General features: G+C 40.5%; 1 protein-coding gene across 3 annotated transcripts in view; it reads left to right on the forward strand.

The window, feature by feature from the left end:
* The window catches only part of LOC130904532 (TANK-binding kinase 1-binding protein 1-like), a 54,507-nt gene extending 46,765 nt beyond the window's left edge, over positions 1-7,742 (forward strand). For 2 of the 3 annotated variants that reach the window (XM_057817349.1, XM_057817350.1), the window contains exon 13: positions 6,321-7,741. In XM_057817349.1, the coding sequence (XP_057673332.1) occupies positions 6,321-6,449 (129 nt within the window). In that variant the 3' untranslated portion in view covers positions 6,450-7,741. Of the gene's footprint in view, positions 1-6,320 lie in introns of all 3 variants that reach the window. The other variant, XM_057817351.1, reaches the window with a different exon arrangement.
* Positions 7,743-11,068: the final 3,326 nt, after the last annotated feature.

Here is an 11,068-nt window from a genome sequence, read left to right on the forward strand (position 1 = left end):
TTTTTTCCTTTATTTTACAGACGAAAACATTTTAAGTAAATGTCAACTAAAACCGGATGAAATTAGTCTTGAGTTTTTGACAACAAAAACTAGACAAACACCTTTTGAGATGACTAAATTATGACTAACACTAAATGTATTATCGTCCAAAAGACTAAGAAGAAAATTAAAAGGGCTGCCAAAAACAACACTGACGTCAGATTAGCTGTGGCCTACAGTGTCTTCGAGCAGGTGTGTCAAACTCATTTGGGTTCGTGGGCCACATTTATGGCAATTCGATCTCATGTGGGCCGAACTAGTTTATTTTTGGCAAAATAAGTTAAGTCACTGGCTGCCATTGACGACACTTGATGTCCAATCCATTTTGACACCTTCGTTCATTCGCCCACTCCCAGTAAAAAGGATTGGACGTCAGCCACCGTTAATGGTCTTGGAAGATGAGCATTTACAGCCACTCCTTCCAGCATAAGTGAATTGGACGTTTAATGTATGTACTGTACATCTGCCATAATTGACACTAGGAGTGTAACAATTAATTGATGTGAATCAATATTTCGATTTGTAATGCATAATTGTATCCAAGTCGATCAAAATGCAAAATGATAAAATTTCAATATGCCGTTAAATACTCTTTTAAGGAGTGTTAAAATACCTGGGGAAATGCTAGTATTCCATCATTTATCCATAAACGCATGTCTTTTGGATTCATATCATGCCACTTCATTACACACATCGCAACACCAAGAAAATGATAGAAATTTGCATCGATTGTCAAGCTAAAATGACCGGCACCCGAGATCCGGGAAATCTAGCAAATTGGGTGCGTGATGTCGCTACTAGGAAACACCCTCAGTGCTTGGGTCCTGACAAAGTACTGAATGCCGGCGATGATGGCGGACAATTTTGTTTCTAGTTGCAGCGACGAATCCGACGTAACGAACGTTCTTCTAATGGGACGAGGAGAGTTATGAACCTTTCTTTGGTGTTTTGTGTTATCAATTTGAGCCCAAACAAAAGCAAATGCAGCCTAACGAAATGATCATTGAGGGGAGCAATCACACTGATGAAACACCAGCAACATATCGTGTAGGAAACACCGAATGGTTTGTTTTGCATTTCTTTTTGTGAAGCTGATACACCGTGACCGCAAAATAATGTATAGAATAATTAGGGCCCGAGCACTAAGCGTGCAAAGGCCCTATTGTTTTGCAAAGGATTATTTTTTATTCATTTATTTTTTTTATTTTTTATTTTTTTCAGGGCAAATGAAAACGGCCAATTTGGAGGCCTGAACATGCACGAAAATGCACCAAAATTTGCACATACGTGCGGAAAATTGTAAATTTCGATAATTTTGCAACGTTGCAAAAAAATATAACAAAATGGCTCAGTGGCGCCCCCTTGAAATTTTAAAATTGGCCTATAACATTAGGGTCTGTCAGCGTAGAGCAATGAAATTTGGGGGGTCTATACCTTGTCCAAAACCGCTCCAAAAAAGCATTTACACCCATATTCCAAACCCAACAGGAAATCAGTTATTTTGGATCAAATATGAAATTTTTATCGATTTACAGGGTGCACATTTGAGACTTTTTCGCCGAGGGAGTTAGTTGGATCATCTTCAAAATTGGTGAGACTGTTCAGGAGACATATGAAATCTTAAGTTTTGAAAATGGTGCGTTTTCATTCACGGGTCTGACCTGGGCGTGGTGCCAAAGTCGGCCATTTTTTCGGCAAAACTACAAATTCAGTAAATGACTAATAGTTCCTTGACACAACGTTCAGTCTTTTTCATATTTGGCATGTATGTGTGGTATCCCACCCTTAACACGAGTGCATTGAAATATTACCCATTAGGCCTAGCGCCCCCTAGTGAGAACAGGAAATGCCTTTTTTTACGAGACAGTTTCCTCCTCCAAGGGAAAAAAATCTGTTGACCTCAAACCTGCATCAGGGGAGCCTTAAGACCTGTGTTCAGGTGCCTGATGAAAAATATTGAGGTTTCGTTGAGGCGGAGGGGTCCAAACAGGAAAGTGAAAATGACCATCAACAATTTGTCACGCAAAAAACTTTGAACAGTCATAACTCAGCAGATATACAACATATCTGCACAAAACTTCCCGTGCTTGTTGAGAGTCATACCCTGAAGGGTCTTGTAGGGGTCATTTGCATCAACTCTACAGTGCCAACTAGTGGCGACAGAAAGGAGTTTTAAAAAAGGCCTTTGCTATTGGGTTTTTTCAACGTAGAGCAATGAAATTTGGGGAGTCCATACCTTATGCAAAACTGCTCCAAAAAGTCTCTTGCACCCATTTTCCAAATCCAACAGAAAATCGGGTATTTTGGATCAAATGTGAAATTTTTATCCATTTGTAGTACAGTTTACATTTGGAGGCCTGAACATGCACGAAAACTCACAAAATTTTGCACATACATGCGGCTTTGCGTGTATTTCGATAATCTTGCGACGTTACAAAAAAATGTAACAAAAGGGCTCAGTGGCGCCCCCTTGAATATTTCAAAAAGGCATTTCCTATTAGGTTTTTTTAACGTAGAGAAATGAAATTTGGGGAGTTGATACCTTGTGCAAAACTGCTTCAAAAAGTCTCTTGAACCCATATTCCAAACCCAACAGGAACTTGGGTATTTTGATCGAATGTGAAATTTTTTATCAATTAACAGGGTGCACATTTGAGACCTTGTAACAGAGGGAGTTAGTTGGATCATCTTCAAAATTGGTGAGACGATTCAGGAGACATAAGAGATCTAAAATTTTCAAAATGGTATGTTTTTATTGACATGTCTGACCTGGGCGTGGACCTAAGTCGGCCATTTTTTCGGCAAAATGACAAATTCAGTAAAAGACTAATAGCTCCTTGACACAACGTTCAATCTTTTTCATATCTGGCATGTATGTGCGGGATCCCACCCTTAAAAAGAGTGCATTGAAAAATTACCCATTAGGCCAAGCGCCCCCTATTGGGAACAGGAAATGCCTTTTTTTACTAAACAGGCTCCTCCTCCAAGGAAAAAAAAATATATTCACCTGAAATCTGCATCAGGGGAGCCATAGGACATGTGTTCAGGTGCCTAATGAAAAATACTGAGGTTTGGTTGAAGCAGAAGAGTCCAACAGGAGAAGTGAAAATGACTGAAGCCATTTCGTCTCACCACAAGTTTTGAACAGTCATAACTTCTACAACATATCTGCGCCAAACATCTCGTGCTTGTTGAGTCATACTCTGAAGGGTCCTGTGGGGGTCATTTGCATCAACCCTACAGCGCCAACTAGTGGCAATAGAAAGTCACTCTTTTTTCTAATATATGTCCAGTTCTTTTCAGGTTGGTCATTATAGTTTCAAGACCTTTTGAAATATTTATTTTACGGCCCATGTCCACATGTCTCTGTTTGTTGCCATGACGACCCTTTATTCGCTCCTTTTTTGTAGTACTCTGTCCAATAGGGGTTTTTATCTCTTAGGTGTGTGAATGTAAAGAGGCAACGTTCAAGCATGTTAGGTTCTAATGAGATGATTAGGGAGGACGATCTGCCACCACCCTGACCTGCTCACTGTCCGAGTTGCGTGACGTCCAAGTTGCGCTAGATTGCGAGGGCCCGTTCAGTCCTGCTTGCAGGCCTAGTTATCATTTATTGTGCTATCATAGGTTTTCGCTCTGCCAACAGACACAAATATGAATGGGATTAAAGGATTTGTTTTATATATTTTACGAGCGATAATTTATACATGTGTCCAGTCCTATATCCAATGCGTGATATGTTTTTTATTATAAAAGAGTACTCACTCTGGCCATTTCGAGCTTGGCTGCTCCCCTCCTTTGCTTTGCCTGCGGTGGTCTCATCAGTGCCAGTCATCATCCTCTTTCTTGACATTTAGGTGGCTGCGCATGTATGGTGGGCACCGCATCTGCTTTCAGCAGCAGTTTCTTAGCAAAACCTGATTTCATTTGTCCATAGTTCGAATAGCTTTCAGGTGTAAAATGTGCACCACACAAAACCTGCAAAATTCTGGTCTGCAAAATTAGCCCTCTTTGCACTCATTGTCTGCGTAGTCCAGCTCTTTTTCTCGCGTTCGGGAACTCATGGGTACTACACTGCGACAAATGGCTATTTGTACACCGCATAGCATGACAGGTTTGAACCATTTTAGCGATTTTTCGATAAAACACGAACACAACTCTCTCGTCGATAAACAACTATGGCACCTGCTTCGACCTTTTGTTTCCTGGCTGTGACGTCACAGCCCCATTCAGCTGTTTCCGGGCTACATTCGGAAATGTTCGTAATTTTCGATCAATTTTCGATAATTGCTCATGAATGTGATTTTTTTGTTTGTTTGTTAATTTGATCAATATTTGTTATCTTGCCACATAACGGTTCTATTGACATCTCACAGCACCTTAGTATTCTAATTCTCTTTAAGAAAATCTTACGTTTCACAACCAATTGTCATACACATCAAAATTCTTTTTTTTTTTTTTTTTTTTTTCTTTTGCTTTAGGTGAATTAGAATGGATTGTGTTAAATGTGTGCAGAATTTGTATTGACTAATCCAAGTAGATTTCTGTATCTCGCCGTCTCGTTGTGGCCCCCATTACTGGAGTGTTTATACACCTTATTAGAAGCCCAGCATCACTCATTGTAAACAGTAACGCTGCTGCTGGCTGTGTGCTGCGGGCAGCACGCGTCAGCAATGGCGGACGGGCTACTTCCGGTTGTTTTGCTCGGATTAGTCAATAAGCCGATCGACGGCCCTTGAATTGAATCAGCATAGAATATCGTACTATTGTCCAACAATCGAAAATGTATTCATGTAGCCGCAATTGGGCACAAGCCAGTGTCTTCCTGTGCCGGTCTCAAGCCAGGATAAATGCAGAGGGTTGTGTCAGGAAGGGAACCCGATATAAAACTTTGGCCAGATGAAACATGTGAATCAGATATGACTTTCACACCGGATCGGTTGAGTCCCAGATTAACAACTACCACCATTGGTGCTGTTGTTCTACTGGGTACCGGTGGAAACTGGACTACTGTTGGTCGAAGAAGGAGTGGAGAATGGTGCGTTCATAGGAAAAAAAGAAGAGGAACACCAAGAGTCTAGAATTGAGGGTAGGGACTTTGAATATTGGGACTATGACAGGAAAAGGTAAACAGCTGGTTGACATGATGCAGAGGAGGGAGGTGGCATACTGTGTGTTCAGGAGACCAGGTGGAAACACTGATGTTTGCATATGACACCAACATTGTGATCTGTAGTGAGTGCAGGGAAGAGGTGGAGGAGAAACTAGAGCTGTGGAGGTTTGCCCTACAAAGAAGGTGAATGAAGGTTAGCCGTAGCAAGAATGAGTATCTGTGTGTAAATGAGAGGGACCCAAAGTGTAAGCGTGAGGATACAGGTAGAAGAAACCAAGAAGGTGGAGCAATTTACTGTAAGTATTTTGGCTCAACAGTCCAGAGCAGTGGAGAGTGTGGAAAAGAAGAGAAGAAGCTTGTGCAAGCAGGCTGGAATGGGTGGAGAAAAATGGTAGGTGTGACGTGTGATAGAAGGGTTTCGGCTAAAATGAAAGGAGAGGTTTATAAAGCTGTGGTAAAACCAGCAATGTGCAAGCAGGCTGGAACGGGTGGAGAAAAATGTTAGGTGTGTGTGTGATTGGAGGGTTTCGGCTAAAATGAAAGGAGAGGTTTATAAAGCTGTGGTAAGACCAGCAATGTTGTTTGTTCTGGAGACAGCACCACTGAGGAAAAGACAGGAGGCAGAGCTGGAGGTGGCAGGGATGAAGATGCTGAGGTTCGCTTTGGGAGTGATAAGGATGGATAGGATGGGGAATGAGCATATCGGAGGAACAGCACATGTTAGAGGATTTGGAGATAAAGTCAGAGAGGCCAGACTGGGATGGTTTGGGCATGTCCAGTAGAGAAACGGTGAGTATATTGGCAAAAGGATGCTGAATTTCAATATGCCAGGCAGGAGGTCTAGAAGACGACCAAAGAGGAGGTTTATGGATGTAGTTGAAGAGGACATGAAGGTAGTTGGTTTGAGAACAGAGGATGCAGCACAGGGATAGATGGAGACAACTGATTCGCTGTAGCGCCTGCTGAAGGGAAAAGCCGAAAAGAAAAGAAGAATCGATAATGTTTTATACCATCATAAAATATTTACCACCCCTCAAAAAGTTGCTTCCCCCCTCCCATAAATATTTTTCTCGATCTGTCCCTGTGTGCTGGAGATGTAGAGATTTAATTATGTAATTTAGGGGTTCTGTCTCCTTAATTTTAAATGCACATTTTTCTTTCCCTGCAGTTATGGATGGAGTCGGACGAGAGTGCTGTGCGAAGCTGTCCTCTCTGTCAGCTGACCTTCCCAACTGGTTACCCAGATGATGCCCTGATAAGACACATCGATTCACACTTGGAGAACAGCAAGATCTGACTACCCTTATGAACATAATTTTTAATTAGACTTTGGTTCATCTGTATAAGTGGGGCTCCAGCATTAAAAAAAAACCAATCTGCTAATTCCTGGTGGGACTAAATTACATTATAAATATAATATTTTTTTTGTTGAAATGAAATTTTCCCTAATTTATGAGTCAGATTTAGAAAAGAGTTGCTTCTATTCAGAAGGGAAGCTCTATCGGTGTTTTTTACCAGATCAGTATGAAGAAAGCAGATCTTTCGTGTATATAGGTGAAATTTTTGGTTATTTTTGGTTACTCTGAGTTAAAAAAAAAGTTACTTCTTGAAGCAATGAAAACCAACAAACAGGTCTGGGCAATATATACCTGGAAATGAGAAGAGTATCCAAATGGAACCAAAGTCAAGAATAAATATGCGCAGCATTTCTTTGGCAATAGTTATTTGAAGAAAGTGAGACGGAACAGCTATTGCAAAAAAGCTACTTGTAACTTCCACTTAATGATGTTCTAAGTTAAAGTGCCTTGGTTTAGTCTAAAAATTCACCTTTAGTTGGCGTCATTTCAAAGTGATTTTTGTGGGGGGCCATAACCAACTATGACCGAACATCCGTAGGTACTGCACTCGGAACAGTTGTAAATTTATGAAAGAAGTTGAGCTTGAAAATGACATGTCTTTGTGCGGTGTTATGTTCAATGTTCACAATAACACACTGCATTCATGTCTTTAGATTAGGATTCAGTAAATTGTAGGGAAATGCAGTTGGTGCTGCTAGACTAGATTGCTGTATTTTCTTTTACTCATTGCTGATGCTGTTACAATTTAAAAAAAACTTTCAAAAGTGTATTGCATTATTTAGTATGTGATAACGTCACAACAATAATGGTAAAGTGTGTACTATTACTTATTCCAGCTGTTTGTTCCATAAACGTTGTGTACCACTATACTTCCTTTATAAGTACTAAAGAAATAAATGTGTCAATATTGTACATGTGCAGTTGTCCAAGGTCTATTACTCAATGATGCAGAAATAACCCAAAGTGACTGACCAGGGGTCTTTGGGAAAAACTGTCATTGTCAGTCCCCACACTCAACCATTAGGGAAACAGGAACGAATATAATTATACATACAGTGGTATGAAAAAGTATTTACTTTTACTTTTGGAATTTCTCACATTTCTGCATTAAATCACCATCAAATGTGATCTCATCTTTGTCAAAATCACACAGATGAAAAAAACGAGGATAGTATGTAAACAATGACAGAAGGGGGGAAAAAATAAGTAAGTGAACCATCACATTTAATATTTTGTGCCCTACCCCCTTTGGCAGCAATTACTTCAACCAGATGCTTCCTGTAGCTCCAGGTCAGGCTGGCAGATAGATCAGGACTAATCTTGGCCCATTGTTCTCCACAGAACTGCTGTAATTCAGTCTGATTCCTGGGATGTCTGGCATGAATCACTGTCTTTAGGTCATGCCACAGTATTTCAATGGGATTCAAGCCTGGACTTTGACTTGGCCACTCCAGAACGTGTATTTTGTTCTTCTGAAACTATTCTGAAGTTGATTTACTTCTGTGTTTTGGATCATTGTCTTGTTGCAGCATCCATCTCTTTTTGGCTTCAACTGTCTGACAGACGGCTTCAGGTTTTCTTGCAAAACATCCGGATAAACTTTAGCATTCATTCTTCCATTAATGATTGCAAGTTGTCCAGGCCCCGAGGAAGCAAAACAGCTGCAAATCACGATGCTCCCTACACCATGTTTCACAATGGGGATGAGGTGTTTATGCTGGTGAGCTCTTCCATTTCTCCTCTACACATGACGTTGCGTGTTACTCCCAAACAATTCAACTTTGGTTTTATCAGTCCACAAAATATTTTGCCGTAACTTTTGTGGAGTGTCCAAGTGCCTTTTAGTGAATATTAAACGAGGAACAATGTTTTTGTTTTTTTTTAAAGACAGCAGTGGCTTCCTCCGTGGAGTCCTTCCATAAACACTATTCTTTGCCATAGTTTTACATATAGTTGATGTGTGCACAGAGATATTGGACTGTGCCAGTGATTTGTGTAAGTCTTTTGCAGAAACTCAAGGGTTCTTTTTTACCCCTCTGCGTATTCTGCACTGAACTCTTGGCGTCATCTTTGGTGGACGGCCACTCCTCTAGAGAGAAGCAACAGTGCCAAACTCTCTCCATTTGTAGACAATTTCTCTGACTGGTGATTGATGAACATCTAGACTTTTAGAGATGGTTTTGTATATTTTCCCTGCTATATACAAATCAACAATCCTTGATCGCAGGTTTTTAGACAGCTCTTTTGACCGAGCCATGATGCACATCAGACAATGCTTCTCATCGAGACATTTCTTACCAGCTGTGTGTTTTATAGTGGGCAGGGCAGCTTTAAACCACTCATCAGTAATTGGGCACACACCTGACTTAAATTGTTTGGTAAAAATTGGTTTCAATTGCTCTTTAAGTTTCCTTAGGCAGAGGGTTCACTTTTTTCCCCCACTTCTGTCATTGTTTGCATGCTATCCTCATTAAAATATGAAAACCTGTAAAAGTTTGTAAAAGTCCGTTTTTTCATCTGTGTGATATTGACAAAGATCGGATCACATTTGATAGTGATTTTATGCAGAAATGTGAGAAATTCCAAAAGGTTCAGCTACTTTTTCATACCATAGTATATTATATTTACGTGTATGTGTATATATATATATATATATATATATATATATATATATATATATATATATATATATATATACAGTGGGGCAAATAAGTATTTAGTCAATCACCAATTGTGCAAGTTCTCTTACTTGAAAAGATTAGAGAGGCCTGTAATTGTCAACATGGGTAAACCTCAACCATGAGAGAATGTGGAAAAAAAAAAAAAAAAAAACAGAAAATCACATTGGATGATTTTTAAAGAATTTATTTCCAAATTGGATTGGAAAATAAGTATTTGGTCACCTACAAACAAGCAAGATTTCTGGCTGTCAAAGAGGTCTAACTTCTTCTAACGAGGTCTAACAAGGCTCCACTCGTTACCTGTATTAATGGCACCTGTTTTAACTCATTATCTGTCAAGCTCTTTTAAACGTATGTCCCGCTTGATGGGACGGCGAGCACATATGACGCGAGGCCAACTCGGCTTCTTCCAATTTTTTATTCGTTTGAATATTGAGAAGGAGAAAAGCAGGTTGAAAACCTTGAGAAAAAGTAAACAATAAAAAGAGTGAAAATGTTTGTGTACTATTTACAGTGAAATATTTACAGAATAATCAAACATCGGTGTGATGAACATAAACAATTTCTAACTTATCTTAAACTAGACCAAATGATTACTTAATCTACTTATTTAATTAATCATCATCAATGATAATAATTCATTCAGTCAAGCCTATTTTAACATGAAGTGACTTGTCAATATTTTAACTTACAAGCTGAAATATACTCATGCTTTGCTAAACAAATTCAAATTCTAACAGAAAATGCTTACAAAGGGCAGCCTCTCAGGCCACTCTAAAGGCCCAAGTACACTGGATGCGTGATCGTTGCGGTTCCGGTCCGGTTCAGTGTTGCCTGCGTGCCACGCAGTCCGTCAAAAACAGGCAAATCATACCGGCTGCTGCACGGCTGCGGTCCGCCAACCTCGTCCCCCCCGTGAGCTCTCGCGTGATCGCGCGCGATAATGTGCCATTTAAAACAACGAAAAACACACGGAGTCTATACTCATCAGAGAAGCAGAGAGAGAGCACATATTTTCTTTGCATATTGATATTTTAGTTAATCTGGAATTAAGAGACAGACATGACTGCATCATGATGAGATCAGGACAGAAAAACACACATAATAGGACACCTTGCAGCTTCCTTTTTTATATTGTCCTTATAGAAAGGATTGCTGCATCATAAATGATTTTGTGGGTTTCCACCTCCATGATGAAGCGCTCATCATCCATGTTCGCTGGTGTTTAAACCGTGATTAGGCACCTGGGTTGTTACGTCCAGGCCCAGCTCCGCCCATTTTGCCGGATGCGTGTCCGGCAAAAATAGAAAATAGCCTATACCATGCGGCAGGCATGCGGCACGCCGGAGGTGGTTCGCAGTCAAGCCGGAGCACTGACGCGGCCGGTATACGTTGAACAATAGGATATAATGGGAACGGATTGGCTCCGGCGCTATTTTTTACCGGAGTCGGACCGCAAACGCAACGATCACGCATGTGGTGTACTTGGGCCTTTACACCTACATTGATTAACACCTAAATTGAAACATATTCACATATACAGCTGTCCAGCTTCTAAACTCATAGCTGTCTCATTTTTACATTCACAAAGGCTTATTCTAGTAGCCTGATCATTCATAATTTGGAATTAGAAAGCAAACTGCAACTCACCAGCAACGTCTGTAGTAATGATGGGTCTAGTGATACTAATGCGCCGGCGCGCGCGCCGAGCTCATGGAGCAACCCCTGCGTCGGTGCGCGTATCGCTACAAGAAAATCACGTGACCGATGCATGAACTCATTGAACTGTGTCGACACAGTCATGACGCGGCAAACTGGTTCAAAAGGAAGCGCGTCTGTCAATGCGATGGAGTTGCTGAAACAATCCACATCTCACG

This window comes from Corythoichthys intestinalis, chromosome 16 (assembly GCF_030265065.1).
Source record: "Corythoichthys intestinalis isolate RoL2023-P3 chromosome 16, ASM3026506v1, whole genome shotgun sequence".
NCBI classification, from domain to species: Eukaryota; Metazoa; Chordata; class Actinopteri; order Syngnathiformes; family Syngnathidae; genus Corythoichthys; species Corythoichthys intestinalis.